This window comes from Vanessa tameamea, chromosome 18 (assembly GCF_037043105.1).
Source record: "Vanessa tameamea isolate UH-Manoa-2023 chromosome 18, ilVanTame1 primary haplotype, whole genome shotgun sequence".
Lineage (NCBI taxonomy): Eukaryota > Metazoa > Arthropoda > Insecta > Lepidoptera > Nymphalidae > Vanessa > Vanessa tameamea.
In genome coordinates this window covers 4,152,824-4,178,168 of record NC_087326.1, presented here as the reverse complement: position 1 = coordinate 4,178,168, position 25,345 = coordinate 4,152,824, and the positions used below count along the sequence as shown (strand labels likewise).

Below are 25,345 nucleotides of genomic sequence, written 5' to 3'. Positions count from 1 at the left end.
AGATTAGATAAACTTACATTTAAACAAATAGGTAATTTATAACTAGCAACTTAGAAAGTTTATTTTCTATATCAATTTCTTAATCATATATAATTTTATTTTAATTATTAGCTTTGTTAATGTATCGAAAGTTAATCAATGACAACATTTTAAGATTCTCTATGACGCCATCGTTCGAGTAGAAAAGTATCGCACACAAAGGAAATAATATACATTCACACAAACAATTTTTATTTTCATCTACGATTTATTTATATTTTGCGTAAGTGGTAACACTTCACGATTACTGGTACAGTTAAGTACGATCGTGACAAAACATTTTGTGGTTACATTGACTTCGGTATATAAATAAACACGAAGGGTTTACATGAAACTCGGCTACAAATTATCGATTTATCGATGTTATACTAAGATTATGATTGCAAATACCGAATACAGCTCACCAATTGGAATGACTTATATTGTTCGTCATTTTAATGTTATAACCGTATATTAACAATAATTCAATTAAAATTTTATCTATTAATATTTTAACTGGCAAAACATTTATGATTGACTGTACACAAACAAAAATTTACAAATATCTACCGATGACATGTGATTAATCGGTTACGCTCGTTGTGTGTCCTAAAGTAAGGGTGGTTATTTTAAGCAATTTTAATGTATTTGTCACTGGAGTTGCCTTGATCATGGAGCGAGATTATAACTCCCTTTTTGCCTCACCATATAAAGACTATTATTTAATACGTATTAATCAAGTCTCGTGCGGACCTTATGCACACATAAACTTGAAATACCTGATCACCACTAGACAAACCTGTGGATCTCAAAGGATTATTATCATATCGCTCTTTGCGTCACATTGCGTTTTTGCTCAACCCTTCAGTCGCAGCTGTTGTTGATTTGATGTTGTTAATTTTGAGTTTACAGTATTTTCATTGATTTTTGAAAGACAGAGGATTAAATATACTTCAAATGGTAAATTGTAAACATTTATATCAGGATATTTATTGTGTCTGTGTCTTCTTCGAATAATTTCACAAGGTAAAGTATAGTTATGTGCTCGCAAGATGATTCGGAACTCACCTACATAACTACTACTACAAAAATATAAATGATGTTATTGGTTATAAATATGTTTCTGTTATCATTGTCAACGGAAAGTGCTACTGGGTGATATAATTACGACTAAATGCGATACGCTAGCGATTGGTTTGAAAATAGGTCAACTTATCATAGCTCGCGTACACACGACAAGACATTAAGGTGCGTCGTTTTACAGCCATGCTTGATGGAGGTTACATTGTTGTGTGTGTGAAATGACAGGAAATTGCAATATAACAAAACAATAGCTTGAATATTTATTAACATCGATAATTTTATTATCATAAAAACTGTTCATTTTGACGTAAGACTTCTTTGGATGCTTTGAAGTAAAAGTTTTTGGAATTCGTTCTTTGACTTTTAATCTTTGTATAGTAATTTAGATTTGTATTGAATTAGTATCAGAGTGAATATATTCATATTGGTATACGTATGTGGTAGGTACTTACAAATATGATACCAAAGATGCACCTAAAATAACACTGGCTCACTCATCCTTTATACCGGAATACGGATTTATATATTGATTGATAAATATTTCTTAATAGAACTTGGCTGTATTGAGTATGCAAGATTTAAATAATTTATGATACAATTAAATTACTAATGTCATAAATATATTCTACGCAAATCGTCTTCCCACAGGTTTATTTAAGTTATTACATAAAGACACCGTTCAAGTAACTTGTAATGATATTTCGTACTAGCGCCGCCGAGCCTAGGGCAAATAAATGTATATAGGCTCATCAAATTCAGCTCAATATTTAACCAAACTCAATAAGTGTAAATCCACGGCATTTCCATAAACGCTGTCTTACTTACTAGTGAGTACGGAGTTTATTTATAAACCCATCCCTCTTATATTACACGTTGAATTATTGCTAGCAATTTGAAATTGTCTTGAGGCGGCGTGCCGTTGTACTTTAGTGTTCTCATCCGTGCGCGTTTGTCTTCACATATTTATGTTGAAGAGATTTTATTTAAATTATTTTATGATATATCTGATGTAGTTCAACACTTCACACAATAAAGAATTTTAACCGCAAATCTTAAAGTAATTATATACCTTAGGTTACTGGATATCAAATAAACGGACGTACTAAACGTCATTATTATTGTATGTACAAAATGTATTCATATATATATCACACAATTATTGTAAAAGCCCTTCTATTATCATGTCACTCATGAAATTACAATTGAATTAATTTTACCAATCGTCTTAATACAATATCACGAACTCATTTCGTTTAAATCATTACATCACAAGACAGGTTTATGGTACTCTATCTGTATAACTAAACTATACATTTAAATAACCTTATATCTGTTTAGTTTTATTATGTATTTTTTCATTGTATAATGAAATATTTTGTGTAATATCTGAATTATTAATTTCTAATTGTTTTGTCTGGATAGATTATTTTTAAGTTATTATTACGACTAAATTTTATCAAAATAGTATTTGTAAAATGATCTATGAAATATAGGTATTTAATAAATAGTTTAACACTATAAACTTAACGCAACTTAATTTGAAAATTCATTAAATTTCCGTTTCGAGAGTATATATATAAATGGACAGACAGAACAGTAACTTTTTCTCCTTTGTTTGGGACCAGATTTTTTTTCCTGTAACTCACGATGAATTTCAGTGTTACCACTAGAAGAAATTTTCGAAACATATACATTCATTTGTTTTCTTATTTTTTTTTAAATGATAATGTTCGAATTTCGATTATGAGGCGACACTACTTCAAACGAATTAGGTTTACTGTGCTACATTGTACTGTGAAGGTTGTAACGCAATTCGTATCGATTGGAATACAATAGTCTATCAAATAATATTGCAGCTGTTAGATGTCTTATAAAGAAGCCTTGGACTGTCTAATGGCGATTCTTATTAAGGATTTATCTCTTATACAAAATGTACATAAAGTTAACTGATTAATATAAAAACTGAAGATGCATAGCCATTATAACAAAATGGTTGAGCTCTGTCGTTTATATTTGAAAATTGATTAATATTTAGTGAATTCACGGTGATTTCATGAATTCTAAGTTTTGTAAACATTGATTTTATTTACTAAAAATATTCAACTTAATGTAACACATAATAGCTTATTAAAGTTTGATTTAAAATGTTACTTAGTTATGTTATTATCTAAGAATAAAAATTAAATAGAGAGAGTACCAAGACAGCCTTTAGTTAGCACAATTATTTCTTAACCGAAAGTTGCCGATTGAAACGTAATAAAGAACATCTTGCCTAGATCTCTACAATTTTCATGCGTTACTTATCTTGTGATGCGGTGAGAGAACAAGACGTGAGAACTGCATGTGAAATTAATATATCTAATACTTTATCATTAAAATATAGTTTTTATATTGTCTTTATAAAATACAAATGACGAAATAACAAGAAACATTAATTGAATGGATATGCATTTGATAAATTAATACATGGATTATAACGTGTATATTCAAGGGTATTTAACGGTTATAACTTATATTTTATATATATTCATGTATTGTTTAAACATTGAATTAACCTTTTCGCAAATCGAATTTACTACAATATCATCTATAATATTATCTGGAGATCAATTATTTCCGAAGCTACCGCTGATCGCTTTTACTCCTAATAGTATTTTTAATGTGCTGTTAGAATTATATTTACATAACTCGGTACAGGCAATTAACAATTTCGTACATTTTTTTTTCGGATAATAATATCTAAAGACGTTATTTTGAATTATAAAAATATAACAAAATACATTTAAAGCTGGCGACGCGTCAAAATATTATTATTAATCTCTATCATAGCGGTGTTGCGTTATTTATTTATTTATTCAAGCGGAAGGGGAGAGTCGTTAATTGGTCCACGACAATAGGGATTAAGCGGCTTACAGTCGAGTTTTGTGATTCAAATATTGACGGGCCGGTGGGCGACAATGCGACCCTGTTATGATAATATTTCTGACGTTTCATACAATAATTTGTCCGCAAACTGTTCACATCGAGTGGCCGTTGAAATCTTTATGGCGCTTTCGACGTCTGTTTTGTAATAATTGGAATATATAATGAACCGTGTCGTTGCTTGGGAACTTATGGATGTATGTATATTCATATGTAACCTTTTGCTTCTTAAATTTAAGCTGGTTAATTATTGAAATTTTTATACTCGTTTATGTCGCTAGTACCGGCAGCTATCATTAGTAACACCCTTCAAGCATGACGACAGACACACATTACGAATAAATGCTTAGCAAAGGCCGATGAAAATTGGACTTATTTAAATTAAATAAATTTTTCATCGCTCCCGGTATTTAGGCAATTTTCACATAAACTTCTTCACATCGGTCTTAGATAGAAGCATTCGAGTCGAGATGAAGCTATACTAATACATATTATAAATGTGAAAGTAGCTCTGTCTGTCTATCTGTCTATCTGTCGCTCTTTCACTACCAAACCAATGAACCGAATTTGATGAAATTTGGTATGAAGCAAACTTGTACTCCAAGGAAGGACATGGGCTACTTATTTTGCCTAACACTTGACAACCAACCCCTAAAACGCGAGGGAAGCCGCGTGCGACAACTAGTATTTAAAAATATTTAAGCCGTTTCTACACATTTTGGCATTTTCGACAAAAGTATCTTGTCTAGCTGTCTATGCTACCATTGGTACAACGTCGTTTTCAGATAAAACGTACGATGTTTTAAATATGCGATGACTAATTACGACAAAATATATAAACATTCATTAATTTTCTATTATCTATCCAAACCTTTATATTTAAAAACATGTCAAGATGATCTTTTAATCCAATCTCCCTGTCAAAATACGGCGTCAAAGTAACAACATCGTTTTTCGTCTTTCGGAAAAGGAAGTAGTAGTTTTATTCATTATATTAATTTAATTATGTTATGATAATTATTCATTTAAATTCTTAGTCGTGTGTTTTAAGTTTGTCGTCACTTGTATTCTTCGAACAATGCCTGCCTTTATAAATGAGACTAGGGCAAGCTTTGATAATTGTTCTTAGAAACGTCACCGTTGAGTAAAGAAAATGTCAGCAACGCATTAATGCAAATTTTTTCGCGTGCCATGACCCGAATGTGTCAATGTTTTAATGAAGCTAGTATTCAAATATAAGGAGAGGAAACAGGAAGTGTCAAATGGCGTTTCGCTGTCCGTACACGGCCCAGTTCGTCTCGCCGCTAAGTGCCCTGATGTAATTGTTCGTTCAATGCAAATAGCTCGTGTTTGATTCTCCGGCGCCGCGTCCATGAGCTTTTGCCCGTTTCGAAGTAAACCGGACGATGTACGTTTGCTTAACGGTTTTTCCCATATTGATGTCACGTGCTTATAGATTTGATTCGGCGTCTTTGATGTTTGTCTTGACACGCTTGTTTTGACATGATTTTAAATGAATGTTGGTTTATGTAAACTATCTGTAGAATTTCTTATGGTGATGTTAATTTAATAAGTCGTTTAACTCCTAACTATTTCATTTACATGTCGTATGTCAGTTTATTTTATAGATTAATAGTGTAGATTAAATAGAAAAACCCAATAACTAAATACGTATCGAGAAGGTTCATAAAACATCTCAATAGTTAAAAAAAATAAAGTGAAATATTTATTTACTTCTACCTTAACAAATATTTTTGTCAACATTGTATGTCGGGAGTAATTAAGAGTTCGAGTCGCTCATTTCCACAGAGTAAATAGATAGGTCAGAGACAAGTAAAATGAAATGTATTACGTAACTCACTGTAAAATGTTATCAACAAAATATAGATCTCCCTGTATTCTCTATATGAGACTCGATAGACTATTAATTATTCGCTAAACCGAATAAATTTTCCTTCGCTTATTTCAATGTACCGTTTATCGTCATAGTATGTAAGTGATATGTTTTATCTCTATTTTAAATTGCCAGTACATTTAAGTGCCGGATATCGGGGCAATTATTACCAATGACATGCGCGGTGGCAACGGGGTGTATCGCTTATACAAAGTAGATCTGCTAGTCTAATTGTGAAAAAACTTTTTTTATCGCTGCTATTAGGCCTTGCAATTGAACGTTTTATAATATATAATAATACAATAATGTTTTCATCCAAAAAATGTCTGTAATTATATAAGTACGCTAAATAAATTTAAAAATTTCCGATTCAAATGAAATGGGATATGCCCATTTCGCGGTACAGAAACCACAAATTAGAACTGTCCTGTAATCATAGCAAATATAATTATGAAAATCGGTTCATAAATACTCGAATGAATACTCCCGATTTGAAAACATACTTCTTTTTCGATTTTAGTAAAAATAACTAATAGTTGATATATTATCTGTAGACTTAATGTTAACAAGAAAATGTGTCGCTTTGAACGTCTCAATCGTCTGGTGTTTTAATATGTTCTAGTATAATAATAGTAATATTTATGTGTATCTCCCACTGATGGACAAAGTTCCAAGTATCTTATGTTTTGAAGCTCATTCCAACATCTGAAGGACATGAATAAGAGCTTAATCCACCACATCCAATGCAAGCTCTTCATGACAAATGCTTATAGCATGTACTCACAATTGGCTATCAAAATGATATTCCAACGACTCCATGAGAACCAAGAATGTTATTGCTAGCTTTGCCGGCTAAGTTTCGTTTCCCACCCGATCTTTCCAACTCGTTGATATTCAAATTCTCGTTTGAGTATTATCATGTTCGTCGCTAGATTATTCATGAATGTATGAGAAATGTAATGCATTTGCGATGTTTTTTTTTCCGGACATGCGGGCCCGGCGCACGTGGCCACTGCGCACCGTTAGCTTCCTCTTGTGAATATTAATGTTTTCATTATTCCTAGCTTCGATAACGTTGCTATTTTTCATATTATACACGTGATAAGCGTTTCATTGTTGCCGTCTTTGTCTTATTCACGTCTGAGTATAGTTTTCAGGCCACGATTACCGTCATCTAATAATAAATAGTTATGATTGACACTTCTTTGTTTATTTTTAACTACCCACACTTAGCATCGTGATCTTCAAGTGTTTTAATTTATTATTCTTTTTTTGAATTACTCTTCAAATCTGAAAGGTATTATTTTATTGATGTTATATAATTATGTGATATAATTATTAATTCATTTTTGTTTTTGTTACAGTTGTACGAGATAAGCGATGAGCCGCAGAGGAAAGAATTCCTTGATGATTTGTTTTCCTTCATGCAAAAGCGAGGTAAGTTCCCACATAAGTCCAACAATCATTGCTATTGATTAATTCTCAACCAATTGATATTACTTGTAATTTATCATAGATTTCAATGTTCGATCCACGATCGACGATCCTTTATATAACATGTCCGAATTAAAATGAGCTATTTTAGTGGAGCAGACGTTGTATCTGGGAGGTCTTGGTGGTATGGTTTTAGACAATCAGATATAGGTTATCTTCTCTTACAAACTGTTTTATATTGTGGGGATCGACATATGGGTGATAAGATCGCATATGATTAACGATGTCCGTACGTCGTCTATGTAGAACTATTAGACGTAATTAGCTCGACTATGAAATATCTAGAATGTATTACGAGTGTTATTTAAAATGTATCTTACTTGACATTTATGTGTCAACTTATTTCTTAATCTCAACTTATTATTATTATGTTTTTTTTTTAAAATAAATAACAGCTTGTTAATAAGTCAACGTTGAGCTAAGGTCTCCTGTTCTGTTGGGAAGCTCAGTCCACCTCCCTGCTTCGATGTGGTTTAGTTGATACACATAGGACACACACAGACATTCATCAGACACAACCTCAGCATTAAGCGAGATGAATTATAAACACTGAACACGTGATCTAGCCACTGGACCACACTTTACTTAAATCGTAAATTAAATGAATAAGATGCTTAACGATTTGTAAGATTATTTATAAGGCACAATATTCTTGTATTAACATTCATTGCATAAATCTTTACTGGTAATGTTTTTACATGAGTTAAAATACATTCGTTGTTTCCACTGTGGGAATTCGCCATACGCGCTGTATTATTTAAGATAATCATTATATTTTAAATATCATAATAGAAATAATTAAGCTTGAGATTCGTTAATCGCCTCGAGCGTTCAGATCGTGTGCATGCGCGATTTGATTGATAACTATGTCCGTCTTTCTCGATCTTTGAGTGGATTTTTATATTTTTTCTCTTTCCATCTTTAATTGATCGCTCTTTTTAATAGCGCCATCGTTGTCGTTGGATAGATTATGTTTCTCGTCATATTATTATTAATATTTGTTATGTTTGTGTTGTTTTATAATTTTTGATTCACAAGATTTGTGAAATTTATCCTGTTCATTTATTATTTAAATCTATATATTGAAATGTTTTTAGTGCATCGATAGTTTTTAATACAGCCTGATATTTATTTTCGTATATTTGACATTTATAACGGGTTATGTGTAAAATTTAAGATTTGTGAAAAGCTGATAAAATATAGCCCATAAATCGGAATTAATAAGTGACTTCAGAACTATTTTACGAGTTGGCTCGTTAATCGTACATCCTTGTCCGACTTGTCATAATTGAAATAAATGTTATAAATAATATTTACACGGCCGTGCAATAGTCTTCGCGTTGGTGATATCAGGAATCGGAATCGAACCGGGTCTTATCTGGTACGTAATAAATTATTATTCAATTTATCACTTCAGAACACGGCCAATAAACTTCTGGCTGTTATTACGCGAGGCGATAACAGCGAAACTAATCGTCGTTTTTCTTTCACGATTTGTATCGAGAGCCAATTCGAATCGAATCGAATCGATGTTTTGTTAATCGTATTAACTTTGAGGTATTTGAATAAATTTCGTTGCCTCATAATTATTTGTCTAGTTAATAAGTCAATAAATATCTGTGAACTTACAAAAGCAAAATTTGTCCGTTCATAGCTCTGGTTATTGTCAATTACTTACTTCGTTATGATCATTTACTCGTATTTTAATTACTAGAATTAATTTATTCGACCCAGCTTATCCTTATGCCAGCCTCCATTTCTGATCTCGTATTAATAATGTTTTATCATTTATTATTGCTCATGAGTAATGAAAGTTAACCCGACACGCCCCGCGCCTGCGCGGCACTCTGTCTTCATCACCGTTAAAAAAATTAACATCACATCACTATATCTTTTTTGTTTTTAATCAATCTCAGACGTTTAGTTTAAGGCAAGCGACAAACCATTATGGTAATGTTAATCGGGATATCGATGTGGGTGTTCTTTAATCGATTCATGTAAATCGCAATTATCGATTTAACTATTTAATTATTTGCAACATGAGAGATGAAAGTGATTACTATTTTATTATTTATATACCGACTCAAAGTTTTTGGTTGTAGTAGGATTATGCGATATATTAAAAAAATACTTAAAAAATTTTTCAAGTGTACATATAACTTGAGCCAGTATGTTTATTTTCAACAATAACAATTAACTTTTAACGTTCTTTATAATTTCGATTTAACCGATTAATTTTTGGGCGTCTTTATTCGATTTTCTCATATCGAGGTGGGGAGACGATAGTTACCACGTGACTAACTCGTTAGTAACTGATTGATCGGCCATCAACCCGCTTCTGTCTGCATCATTATACAGGGTGCAACTGCGTACTGCGAAATATTAAACAAAATTAACAATAAAAATTCAAACTTATTTATTAATTCCTAGTTCTTACTAAACGTTATTGTTTTCCGATTTTAAATATTTAAAAAAAAACACTTTCTACGCTTTGTATAAAAACCGAAACATTTAATTTGTACCTAATTTTAAAGATCTACTTCAAAATAAAATTTAAAATAAAAAAATAAACAAATGTCACCACCTGTACAAGCGATGGTATTGTTTCGCTTGTTAATAGCGAGTATACTATAACTAATAACATCTCATTCGGATTCATTTCCCGTGATTAATTATCTGTTTAATCGATATAAGATGTTGTGCCAACAGCCTTCTCAAATGTCTAACCCTTGTACGTCAACTTAATTTGAACATTACATTATACATGATAGAGTTGCTTATCGTTTACAATATAGCAGATCATAGATTAGATTAAAGAGTGGATCTATCAAACTTTTTTCTTCGTCATCGAGGATAGCCTTTGTTAGAGGTTTAATTGGTATCTTAAACTAGCTTTAGTTAATTCGATTTTGGGTTATGCGCTCATTTGTTTGCGTCTGTTTAGCTACGAATGCTCATTTCCAACTGATTGATTAGACGGGACTTCGATATATGGGCGTGGAACAATTATTGTTCAAATGGATTTTGAATGAAAGATGGAATACAAGGGCCGATATGCATAGTGTTCTAGAAGTGTAACTGGATTAACTGGAATCTTATTATAATATAAAAAGTTATAACTATCGCATTAACGTTTATAATTTATACATGGATTGTCGTGTATGACAATCATTGTATTGATTTAGAAAAATAAAACTACCATTAAAAAATATTATAGCATTATAAGTCTTATAAATAGAGGAATGAGCGACGCATTTGATTTAGATTTAAATTTGGAATTTCCGAATTCCAATGTAAATGGTTCAATCGTAGAATTAAGAATTCTCCAAGATTTATTTGAAAACTTCTAAAATTCTCTATCGCAAGTTTTACAAACGTACTTACAATTATTTTCGACGTTCTAAATTTGAAAATAATGCATTCGAATTATCTATCAATGAGAATTGGTTCGGAATTTAAAAAGAACGCATTATAATGCACCACTAATTTTTAAATTTAATGAAATTTTTAATTCGTTCGGCGTTTCATTGAAGCATATTGTCACCTCGGGGCTTGAAATAACTAAATTAATGATCGGTCCGATCTCACTGGGGCGAAGATTGATGATTGCGATTGTCACTGCAATGTTACACTTTATTGAAGTGTTTGTTTTATACTCAACTGGCTAGTTTATGCAATGTTCGACTATTATTAATGTATATCATTTTTATTCTGACTGCAACATATATTTAAAAATGGAGATAAAATTTTTATATTTTTATCTGTAAGTAATGTTAATTGGGTGTATATCCCTGACACGTATTTATTCTGGAAATTGAATTTTAAAACCGATATATGACCCAAATATAACATTGTTAATGTCCACGCTCATAATTGTCTATGTGGTGATTCAATAGATATCTTAGGTTTCTTTACTATTAAAAGTCAGATTAACTAAATTGACTTTATTCAGAATCATCGTTGGTTTGAATTGTAGTATGTATGATTATTAAATTATCATTCAGTAACCGTGTTATAAAACTTCTGGTCATGACTTTGGGTCAATTTGATTGATCTTATGTGATAAAACTCCCATGTTTAACATCTTATTATTCTTCAACACAGAATGACGTTTAATCATAAACGAAACCTATAATACGATAAGGATAAAATAAAAATAATGAAAAAATAATGTATAATATCTGCACACATGCAAATGAGTATAATGTATTTATTTAAAATTGAAACAGTAAACCAACATAGTACATTTGACAGATCGTTTGTAATAAATCGGTAAACGTCAGTCGATAGCACTGGCAGGCAACATTGTGACGGTCATCTCGCGCCAATAACGGACAAAACGCGCCAGTCATGCAGGGTGATCTGCCTTCATTCTGCCCAAGTTAAAAAATACAGCGATTAAAAAAAATATCGCATGTATTTATTTAAATATTCTTAGTATGCGTTTTAATCTGTTGCACCATGGGATTCACTTACCAGTTCTATATGGTACAAGCAAAACTATATGCAGAAGTTGTTTGCCATGTATTATATACAAAAACCTTTTCTGTGACGCGCTGCTATATATTTCAATTTGGGAACAAATAATAAAAAAAAATTAGCATTATGACGTCTCCAGTAATCTTATTTGAAATTCGTATTCGTTTTATCTGTTCTGTTTTGCAACTTCTTTTGCTGTCATGCTTTTTTTCTGTATATTGCAATAAATTAATACTATATCACCCAGTCATTGCAACAAAAAAGTTTTCAAATAAAGACGAATGTGATAGTAGTTTTACGCTTACGAAGTGTACCAGAGCAACAGAAGCGCACAAGTCTGTCGATGTTCGCGTCCAATGAATGAATGACGTGAAAAGGGAAGTGACTGAATGACTTTGTGTCAGATAAACGTAATTTAATTTAGTTGCCTTTTTTAATACTCCGAGTAAGCATCGAATAACATATTAAAAAAAATGTAATATTTATTGTATTTTTTTCGTATTGCAACACATAATTGTTTTACACGTTCTTCCAAACGATAAAATAAAATAGAGTGCATATTTTAAAACTGTCAAGGGAACAGACTAAATTCAACTCGAATTAATAACGCGTAGTTCTAATTCCGCAGCGTTAAACGAATAATATTGTTTCACTCCGAGGAATTCTCAAGATTATGATCGATTATTTTCGTCGTGTTTTCACCGTTGTGAAAAATTCTAGAGACATTCTGTCGACTGTGGCGTATCGCGATCAAACGAAACAGCTGCCTTATCCACAAACATATAAAAGTAGAATTAATCAAGGTTGATAGTGATGTGAACAGGCGAAACTTAATTCATTTATTTTCGTTGCGTTTGATGTGAATTATTTCAATAGCAGACACAAAAGTTTAACGGTCTTACCGCAACATGATTATGATTTATTTTAAAATTTAAATTTAGAATGAAACGTTTATTTTTCATTGTTTCTGTCATAATCACATTATATCAATATTAAGAACAGTTTGAATAATAATTGTACTGTGGCTTTTGTACATGACCTATTGTGTAGACTCGTAGGAAATATATAAACTATATTAAGAGGTTTAATTACTATATGTTTATGTAATTTAAAAAAAATGCACCAATATTTTATAGTAGATATCAAAATATAACTTACAATAACCGAAGATAATGAGTCTGTAATGGCAATTATAAGGTATTTAAATGACGTTAGTTACTTTACAAGTACCTCATTATAATAAATATAATAGCAACGTCCTAACTTTCACATAAAAATATTACCATAATATCTAATAATAAAAAGTGTATTTAAAAAATTCAATTTAAAAGTAAAAGTTTGAGATTAATAATGTTTATTTATTTTTTTAAATAAAATCTCTTTGGACAACAATACAACTTTTTAATTTCAATACAATTTTATACTTATAAAAAAACGTTGAAAATGTTTTTTTTTTTTCTATTTACATCACTAGGAAAGAAGTGCGAGTTGTGTCTGTATTTTCATTCGCATTAGATAGTAATCTTAAAGATTATTAATAAATCACAGCAGCCGCCCGAGATTTTTCTGATGAAATTGTCTCGCCTACGTTAATATATCTATAAATATATTTTATAGCGGCTTAAACGTTTCTTTGTTTCAGCACCAATAAAATTAGTTTATTAGCGTACGACGCGTTTTGATCCCCGGTTATATTATTAACAATTAACATTTCATTCATGAACACGAACTCATTCATTATTTTAAAAATGTTGATATTTGAAAATAGAAAATACATGTACTTCGCCTTATGTACCTTACATTGTCACACACAATGAATTCATAAACGAGGAAAAGAGACGGATGTTTTTATTTATTTTTATTTTTTTCGAACGCTAATGATTAGAATATAATGTAAGGATGTATAAAACATAACGCAAGTCTGGTTTTTATACTAAGTTACCTTTATTTTAGTTAACATTTGATCTAAATATGACGTGAAACTCGAAAACTTGCTATCATCCTCGCCACCATAACTGATTGGCACATTTAATTACGCCTGGTTGATTACTGACGCCGTACTGATTTATAATGTAGGTACACAATACACTGCAATACAAATAAAACACAAAAGATACGATTATTAAAAGCTTATTATAGATTGTAACCTAGAATTAAAATATGGCATTAAATCATTCTAATTCTAATAAATACTTTTTGATAAGTTCCGACGCCATAAACGCCGGCCCATCAAGTTCTGCCTTTTCGTTTTACGTTCGAAGCGTTTTGCATATTTTTAATGTTCATTAATAAAAGTCAATATGGGCCGTGACCGAGTAAGATAAACTTTGATTAATCGAGATGTGAATGATGAGATGAATTAGCGAGATATAACCTCGAAATAATGATTTACCAGCCTTGTTATTTTTTATTTTAAGTAATTATTCGGTCATTCGGCTGTTAATCGTTTAATCAAGTCTTTAGAAATGAGTTCTCATATTTAAAAAAAGTTAATGATTTTACGATTTATTTATATTTTAGGAAGATATTAATAGAAATGGCTCATAAAATTTAAATAGAATTTAAATAGACTTAGTTCCAGTTAATAGATTTAAGTGATTTGATTTAAAGGAATTTAGGGCTGTAAAATCGTAACCATTGGTCAATGACCGGAATTATGAACGAAATTTAATTCGCGCCAAAAAGCATTGTTCAATATACGCGCGTGTTTAATCGATTATGTTTAGGTATCGAATTCGACTCCAGTCGAGACTTAATTGATGTTTGAAAATCGAACCCTTTATTCCTTTTTATAATTTTTTTCGGCTTTTGCACGAATTTTATTTTTCAAACATTTATGATTATTTGATTATGGATATGTTGTCTATGTTTTGAATATGTTATTAGTAATTGAAGTAATAAAATCAGTATTCATTGTATTTCTGAGAATATCATGCAATAAAAAGCTGGGAGGGGGAGTGTGACCGCATTATAATACTAAAAACATGGCCCGACGATTCTTTCCTCACCAATTTGTATGAGGCTATTGTTGTCCGTCTGTCCATCCGCATCAAATACCCTCATAAATCATATTCGTCATAAATTCGATACGAGCTACAATGAAAGATCTGTTCTTATTTAAATTTCGAATTCGTGTGTGACATTTCTTTTTTTTAATAACATTTAATAAATGACTCTGTATGAAAGAGCTTTTGAAGTTTCTAGACTGATTTTATGATCTTTTTGAACGGTCTCATTCAAATATGGAACTACATAATGTATACAGTTATACAATTGTTAATTATTAAATGAAACAATGTTGCATAAATAACCTTTGTGATGTTTAGAATGAGCTATTTGAACACGGACCACCTTTCTCTGTTACCGAATTAGCAAAAATAAAGGGTGGTTTTCTCTTTGAAGCAATTACAGCGTATTATAGAGTCGAATCACAAATTGCGCTCTAGCTATTGTTGCTGCCGGCCCCACACATCACGCCTTGTTTATGCGACAGGCACGTACGTCTTACTTTGTCGCCGCGACATCTGCTCTACGTAGAATCATGCCTGTGACCCTTATTTCAAAGACGGAGAGGTCAAGAGCCGTAGTAAATTTAATAGTCAAGGCAGACGATCGACTTATTTTAACTATACGTATGCAGAAGTGATTTAATTATTCGCGTGACATGTTTAATATAGTCTGACCATTTTATGGATTTATTTTTTTGTTAGCAACGATTGTAGCTTTTTTCGTAAGTTAATTTACAAACAAGTAAGTCATTATTTCATCGCGGAGGTTCGTCAAAGATGACCAATTTGTTATCAAGTAGAAACAAATACGTGGCCACCAACACTGTTAGCACTGTAAACGGAATTCAATCTTATGTTATTCAATTTAGGATTTAATTTACCACAAATATCATTTAAAAAAAAAAGTGATAAGTCCTCTCTGACGCCATGAAGGTTTACTCCCAGTTAATTGCTTTGAAATGTGTTTTTTTTTCAACGTCGGGTAAATGTTTTATTGTATGTACCTTGTCTACCTGAATTGGAGACAGCGATACGATTGTAAAGCTTAGAATTTTCGAGTATGACTCATTTGCCAATACTATGTACCGTTCGAGTATTTGATAGGGCAGGAATTTAATCTTTGTTTTGTTTTAGATAACAACTATTGTAGATATAGTCAGCCATTCATTAATTTTTTTATTTAATTTTTAATCCTATAGTCTCTATTACTGTAATATTTTTTTCCTTTTATTACCATAAACCTTCGTCTCAACATTGACAAAAAAAAAATAGCTTCCAGATTCGGCTTCACACAGGGAGGAATAAGGTTCTTCTATATCTCTATTGGTCGTCAATTTTTTTCAGACAACTTCAACAATCATCATAATATTTCAGACAATATACACAAAATCTTAATGAATTATACACCTAAACATTTCTCATGAATCACCCCGACCATTAGTGAAAACTGTATAAAAATCAGTTTAGTAGTTTTTAAGTATCGCGTATTTCATAATACTTATGTATTGATACGCGTAAACATAAATATAAGTTGTTTAATAATTATTTAATAGATGTTTTAAATATTTAACTGTCAGAAGATAAAGATTATAAGTCAATGTTACATACGTAGTTAACGCTTTTAAGCGTTCCCACGTGACCACAGTTACAAAGTATAATACTTCTACGAGGCAGAAAGAGTGGACCCAACAAAGGGCTATTCTGGAAATGTCAACAACAAGGCATGAGGAAAAGGGGATAATGCACTGATTTGCAACATTGTTGTACCACTACCACTGTCTACAATAGTTTAATAACATTGAAAATTTAAAGCCACTGGATAATTTCAAACATGAACGTACTTCTCCCGCTATCGCTTTACTAAATTTTATCAAAATCGAGTCATCTATCTAATTATGTTCGTGCTTTTGGATTAAATTTGTTCATTTCTTTTAAATAAATTTGATGTAATTATCTGTTAGCTAACGAAGGCGCGCCCCTCCTCGTTAAATTATAAACGGCGTGCATTAGTATGAGTGACGCTTATGCCTACAAAATGCCTTAGTGTGTGTAACTCTACTAAGAGTAACGACAGCAAAAAAATACATTAAAACGATTATATTTCAACGTGGTACGCCTTCGTGAGTGAATGAATCTATAGGTACCTCATATTTCAATAAATAAACAAAAATTAACTTACGCATCATTGCAACCAACTACAATAATTTAACATAAGTTTAATTTGTGTTGTTGAATATTATTTACCACGAATATCTAAATATTTAAGCAAAAAAATGCATTTTAATTATATTAAGGGAATCATTCAAAGTCACGACTCGGTCCGATATGTCGATGTTTCATGTCTATATCGATCGTGATCCGAGTGCAATTTTCTCACTTACTAGATGGCGTTTCGCGGAAGCAGCGCGCAGCGTCACGCGGCGCCCGCGCACCATTGCTATGTAATTTATTGCTTATTTAGAGGTAATTGCACCCTTGCCGCCCCCTCTAAATGTTTCTAGCGTGCAACTTATTCGTTTACCGATTTAAAGGCTTAAGTCATATTAACGCTTTTTAAGAAATTAATATTTTATTGCCATGCCATATAGTAGGACTTTGATAGAGCTTTTATATTAAATTCATAGAGATTTTTATATTAATATTTAATCATTCGATTATATCGATAACCACTGGACTCATTGTGATTGAACTTTCTATCATAGTAAAATTTAACTGTTACCTAAATAGTTTTGGTTTTAAGACGCAGAACGAATAACACGCGTGAAACCACTATGATAAACTATTTCATATTATAGCTATGATATAATATGAAATAGTTTATCTAAATGTATCGAATGTACAAATAAAACCACCATTATTATATAAACTCGTGTACATAAATTTATAAACGAAAAAGTCGATAGAAATAGAAATGTTGTAATCGTCTAAATTCAGTGTAATAGTACATCAGAGGTCAGTACGTTCAACTAGAACGTTAATAACGGCTGAGAAACCTGATATCAACATTACAGAACATTGGCGAACACATTAATTAATTAATAATTATACAGCACGTCTGCGTTAAAATACTCATATAAAAATACAATGTTTACGTATGAGAAATTAATTAAATATGTACAAAACTTGAACGCGTGTCCTAAAACCAAAAATTGCTCTCCCATTACCAAAGAAGTCAATTAAACACTCGGTTTTTAATATTTTAATTATTTCAGAATTAGAAACGTAATTATCTTAGGGTTTACATTTTCCTTAAGAAAAGAGATTCAATATTTAGGACATGTACGGGCTTTTATTATTCCGGTAAAGATCCTTTTTATGATAAGTTGTATTTCCCCATTTTGTCTTATATTATGTTTTGGAAATATCTATTTTTTTATGTTATATGTTTGCTATGAAATTAAACTGTTAAAGATTATATAGTTTATACAAAGATCTTGTTGGTTAATATTCCTTTATCGAATTGGAATCAAAATTTTTAGATAACACGTTCAGACGTTCAACTTTGCTTGTAACCCATATTGTCAAATCTAATTCGTTTAATTGTATTCTAATTTAAGTCCCCACATATTAAAAAAAATTGAACATTATATATAAACTTAAATAAAATAAATATTAAATAATTTTGATAACGATTACACTGAATGTCAATCGTAACTTTGAAATATATGAGTAATTTAAATAGAACTTCCATCTTTAGTTCTAAGTTAACTCAAACGGAGTCAGGGGCATATGTTGTTGAACGTCAAAGTAATCTTTAAGATTGCAAAGTATGATTCCAAGTAATCAAAGCGAGTCAGTCTGCTCCAATTAAGTAATTATTCTTTATTAAATGCAATTACACCGACCGACATTTAGAAATATCAACGTAGAAATAATCAAACGCATAGCTGCATGAAAACAATTTAAAATTGTCATATTATATGATTACTAGCCGAACCTACGGCTTTACTCGTTCGAAATCTTATGAAACTTTACCTATTGCACACAAATTCTTAATTCCCATTTTACCCCGCCGAGGAGTGTATTAAAAAAAGTAACCTATGTCCTTCCCGATGACGTAAACTATCTAGATACCAAATTTCATCTAAATCGGCTCAGCGGTTGAAGCCTGGATAAGTAACAGAGTTACTTTCGCACTTATAATATTAGTATAGATAAAAAGTATTGTCAATTAAGCACTGTAAGGCACAAATTGAATATTTAATTTAATGAACTACGACGGCTAAAAACTGAAAATATTTTTCTTATTCCATATAAAACCAACCATTGGTCGTCTCACATGAAGTTAAACTGAAGCTCGTAAAAAAAAAAACTTAAGTTAATTATAAACGAATCCTGCAGTTATATATTAAAGTCAGACCCAGTGGCCTATTTAAATATCAACAAATGATCTCCTGGGCGAGCTATAAATAAATCGGTCGCGATTAGTTTTCTCTCATTAATCATTCGGAGCTCTGTCACAACATGTCCACACACTCTCTGATCTTCGCGCCATTCAGACTTTCCCAACTCTTTTGATAATGGAACCAACTTAATTGCTTTTAAAATAACTAATTTTCTCTTACACTAGGAAGTTGAATTGCTTCTGACCGTATAAAACTGCAGTATTTACATAAATTAGTAACTAAAATCTTATTTTAAATATTTAGATACTTTATTGCATAAATTGTACGTTAACTACAAATCCACGTACAGACTTACACTAGTAATTAGTAAGAAAGTGTGTTAAAACTAATAATATAAATACATAGTAATCGTCGGTTATCTTTGACCAATAGTGGGATACTGTTGGTCAAAGATCTTCCCTACTCTCGAGGGTAAGTCTAGTCTAATTGGTATCACCACACTTCTCCAAAGATGGTGGATACACGTGTATCAAAATTTCATCCGAAACATGCAGGTTTCCTTCGCCTGAACAGTAAATACATTCATTTCGAATTAATTTGTAGAGCATTATAATAATAGTGACTTCTTATTGGAAAAATCAATAACAGATAAATACTTGAAGAGACAGAATGAATGCTATGAATTTAGTTCTAAAACATAATCAATAAACAGATAAAATACGCACATAAAATGGCACTCTCTAAAGCGACAAATTGAAATTCTTGCGCTATTTATATTATTAGAAGAATAATATACATGTCCAAAACTATTTCACAAAACATGTAATTAATTTTCATTTATTGTAATAATGGCAAACGAAGGCTGTTTATTATTGGATGTTAAGATTGGCGAGTTTCCAGTTCGTGGTCATTGTTAAGATCATCGGAACATATTCCGCGATTATATAAATCAATATTTATTTTTCGAAACCATATTATTTTAAAACTTTTCACGATGTTTAAACAACTTCGATTGTAATCATTTATTTTAGTATAGAGTAGTAAGTTAGATGCAATGAAATGAAGATAAAATACGTAGGTTGACTTTTCTGCTATAACGTAAAAATCGTTGATTTATTGACAAAAAAACTTAAGCGACAACTTTCTTCATAGGATTTTGTTTTCTCATTCATTCAGTATTTAGCGAGCAATTCCATTGAAGGTGAGATTTATGCGATGAAATTTATAATTAAAGGATGTTATATAATTTATAATGTTTATATTTTAATTCACAACACCTTAGCCTTTGTTCCACGCACCGTTCCGAGCTGATTTACACAGCTCTTTGATCATAGCGCACAGCCGTTACATTTGTTTCGCCGGAATGATATTAATCAAATACATTTATTGCGGTCGTATTCGAAATTAACTACTGTATATTAAATACTCGGTTCTTAGAAGTGGCTATCAAATATTTCCTACATTAAACCCGTTTCTGTTCTTTCCTAAACTTCGCCCGTTTTATGATAAATGCGTTATCATATATTTGGAGTCGAGCCAGTTTATGACATTAATGATATGTTCAAATTATTTTGTCACAGGATATATGTTCAATGCGAATTGTTGATGTGATTTTTAATTCGGTTGGATATAATAGAATATTAATGTGTGTGTTTTATTAAAACAAATAACCGAAGCAATCAAAGAATCCAGCCGGCAAACAAGAAGATGTGGTATCTCCCGCGACGTCTGTCAAATTAGCATCACAAACGAAAATAGCGTCATTCTAATTATTTTGATGACTCAACCGAAATACAATTAATCTTACCGCTTCTGTGAACTGTCTGAATGATGGACGGTCTAAAATATCGTCGCATTTCGCGATAAATAAACTTGTGAGTCGAATATCGAATTTCGATTCCATCGGTGCTGCGTATCAAAGATTTTATACGCGTCTTAGAAGACGGTAGCGGAGCGCAGAGCCGGCTCGGACGGCGAACACTGTGCTAATTTAACTCCACTAATACCAAACAACCAAACCAACTGATGGCGATTCATTCATTTAATCATTTTGAAATGTAACTAATATAATAACAGGTTTAATTTTATTGTTTACTTTGGGAGCAATTGTCCGATTAAAAATTTTATTTATTATTTTGACAGCTGATGTTTGCGAGTTCCTTTGAGTTCGATTCAATCAATTTTTTAAAGGATTCATGTGTCAGTTATCTTATATAAATTATCAATATGATTGTGTATTTAAAATATTAATTCACTTTATCTTATTTTAAATTGATGAACATATGTCTAATACTACATTGCTTAGAGATTTTTTTTTATTTCGTTTTTGTCTGTTTTTGAAATGAACCTATGATGCCTAGAATTCGTTGAAATATGGCTATTTCTAGTGGACAGCGGAAATCATATGTCGGATCCCGATTCCCAATGGGAGATCGTCCAATGTAATTGTATTACATTCGATCGGGTTCCACTGATTGGTAAGCTGAAACGGCGGATGTTAAAGGAAGTTGCCTTGATTATTTATTATTTATGAACATCGCAAACGAAATTATACTTTTTTTTTATTTGATATATATTTCGTCAATGAAATTTGAATTGATTCTCATAAGAAAAACAAACTTAAATAAATATCTATTACCATCGTACGTTTTTACCAAAAGACAGTTCTTCATTGTTTTTGCACCAGTCGTATTAAGCAATACTAAAGTCTGTCTATATATGTCTATGTCTATATATAATATTAACACGTACCTAATTAATAAAGATTCGGCCACTTCAGATCGATGGCGTTTTTTTTAAAGCAATGCTACTTAAAGTGCGTGCAACAAAGCGACCGTCGCGTCTACGTCGCGTCTAGCGTCATTCCAATCGTAAATCACTCTACAAGAAATTAGAAACACGGCTGAACTTTGTACAATAAAACCTTTATAACCTCGGATCTAAATCCCATAAAAATATTATTTCGAGTGGTTTTAATCCCGCCCTGGTTTTACGACGGTGTAAAACTTGATTAATAACTTGCGATGCATTTGTTAAAGGTCGTACAATGTTGCATTGACCCATTTACGTATCAAGTTCTCGATATTTTGGCGAGAGTTCCAGACGTAACAATCTTTGCGTCAATTATTACAAATCTGTAAATAACAAAAACATTATTAATGTCATTGTTTCACTGGAAGGACCAATTACAATAATATATCGAATAATCTACTCGAGATATTTCGTATGATGTAATACCTACACAGCTGACGAAGTTTCTTTAATTCTTTGTTTTCGCATTTAAGAATTGGAGCGTCGTCAACGTCAAATACTGATGATGTCTGCGTTCGGAATTTATTTTATTTCTTATATATTTCGTTATTCGCGTTTCCGTGGACGTTGGCTAGACATACGTCTCCGTATGTCACCTTCTTTTTCGATTTGTCACATGATTTTAACAGTATCAAATTTGGCAGACGACACGAAAATAGTTCTATTTTATGTAATTCAAAGTTCAACACTAGATGCACCAAATCCGTCAGTCAAACGAAATAAAGAACATTCCAAATCAACTTCTACTAAAAAATAAATAAACTGTATTTAGGTTAATAAAATTCGATCGTCTGCCTAAAGTTTTCTTTTAAAATAAGAACGATAACTAGTGATGTAATACTATTCTCATCGAGTAAGTTAATTGGCTGTCGTACTTTTATAGCAACATCCTTAGTCATCAGATGTTTCGATTAATACGAACGTCGATATCAAGAAAGGAATGCCACACGTAATAATTCTCGTTATGAATCGAATTTATTCATTGGGCACATATATTTTATTGTTATGCCGGCGTGCCGTCCTCGCCGCGGGGCCCTATAAAATTATACGAATAAATAAGGCTGCGATCGACTTGTAATTAAAAACACAACTTATTAATAGCAGATTAAAGCCGTCGACTTTCGCGCCTCGCAACGATTGCTGGGACCGTTTATCTTTTGAATAATTATTATAGCAATGATTCTGATACTAGTTGAATGAATTATATATGAACGTTTTTTTTTTTAGTATAATTTTGAATTTTAGTAAAGGTAGCAAAATATTAAGCCTTCATAAAATATTTCGTGTAGATACATTTTGGGATAATAGTTAAATCGTTTAAATTATTTATTTACATGAAGTTCTTTTGAAATTGCACTTACAACTTATTGGATATAACAATACCGAGACTATTTTTCATATATCTTCGTTAATAAGCTTCACCTCGGCTGAAGGCGTCTATATTTATGGCATAGTCCAATAATGGATGAATTACAGTTCAGATGTAACCTCGGGCTCTCGTATCGTGTATCCTTACTAAGCATTATATTAAATTGTAACTCACGAAGCTTGCTGAGGCATAAAAATACTAATAAACCATTAAAATATTTTAATTTTATCAATCGGTTGCATTCGTCATACACGCATATTATTGGAACAAATAAACTCGATAAAATACGAATAATAAAAAGGAAAATAATATATCAACTAATTAACATTTTTAAACAAATTATAATTACTGGATATGTATATTTTTTCTTTTTAATATATTTAATGTAAATGCTGCTATTTATAAAACATTTATTTAAGTATTATTGTTAAGATATTTGATTTATTTGTCGTAATTCGAAAAACAGACGTTAAATTTTACGATGTGAATTCAAGAACGCGCAGAGTATCAACAAAAGTAACTGCTTCCAAAACAACAAAATATGAGGCGAGAAGAGAACAATAAACCGGTTGATTTATTTTAATAAAGTAATTTATGACCACCAGCAAATTGGTCTCGTGACGGGCCGACTTATCGAGTAACGAAATGCGATAAAATCCTTGTCGATATTCCGATAAACGTACATTATTAATGGTTAACTTATTGTGTGTCGTAATGAGTATCGACTGCTTTCACAACTAATCGTATGAAGCGATTCGAACTCGAACATTTATTATAAGTACCAATATCCATATTTATTATTAACATATATTTATAATCACATGATAAAATAGAAAATTTGAAAATATTAAACAAACACAATTTCATCGACTATTCTCTCTAGTCGATGTTTCATCGAATAATCGTAATCGAGTATAACTGATAAGTCATCTCGGTCGTAAATCGGGACCGCATCCATAACTCGCGCAGCTTAATTACGAATAAATAAATAAATAATTGAATGTGAGCGGCCGCGGGCCTAATCGATCGTATCCGAGTTCGAGGTGCTAACAAGGGCCCGCCAGCTATCTTGGACTTTCGATTCCGTGTCGAAATGAGATCAAATATTCGCTACTGCAAATAATGCATGTTTTTCGTCATTTGAAACCGTGATAGCTCGTTATGCGGGAGGCGTCCATTTTTATCATTCCTACAGAAAAATGTTAAAATAGATTGTTTTATGACACATTTTACGTTGTTGATGTGTTTACTTTTGCTTATTTAAATAGTTTAGTCTTTAACCCTCAGAATACAAGACACAGTAGGTAATAATACCATGGTATATGACAGTATAGTATTTCTCAATCGGGTATAACTGTAACGCTTATGACAGCTTTTCCTTGAACGTAACCGATACGATAGATTCCAAAGATAGTCGCGTCCGCGGAAGATCATTGTTCTTAACTTTTTTCTCGGACGATTGACGCGTATCCATTTCCTAAAACCAAGAATAGTACCACCTTCAGTTCGCTATGAAATAAAGGGCATCACTCGTCGACCGACGGCCATCGAAATATACACAGGAGACGTCACAGATTGCCGCTCGTTAGAGGGTAATTAGCTCACGGATCACTCGGCGCGGTCTATTTAAATAGATGAAAAACAATTTATATCCGATGGATTTTGGCCAGTGACTAGATATGTTATTCGCAAAAATATTCAATCTAATTCTCAGGTGGCTGAGATATTTCAAGTGCAGTAACTGGTGGGCTGAGACATCTCTGAGCAGAAGTTTTGGAGTTTATTCCATGCTTCAATGGCTTGAAGTATTCACATGTGACCGATTTCTTCCGACCCATGAACCGTTAGCGCGACGTGAATAATAAACACAAATTTTAACCAGCTATCTTATAAGATATATTAATGAAGACTATTGTCATTC

The 25,345-nt window shown here is 31.7% G+C and overlaps 1 protein-coding gene across 4 annotated transcripts in view; it reads left to right on the top strand.

Moving 5' to 3' along the window:
* Positions 1–25,345, top strand: part of LOC113398418 (protein dead ringer) — a 111,122-nt gene that overhangs the window by 68,827 nt on the left and 16,950 nt on the right. For all 4 annotated transcript variants that reach the window (XM_026637164.2, XM_064217726.1, XM_026637173.2 and 1 more), the window contains one exon: positions 7,282–7,354. In XM_026637164.2, coding sequence (XP_026492949.1) covers positions 7,282–7,354 — 73 coding nt within the window. The remainder of the gene's footprint in view (positions 1–7,281; positions 7,355–25,345) is intronic.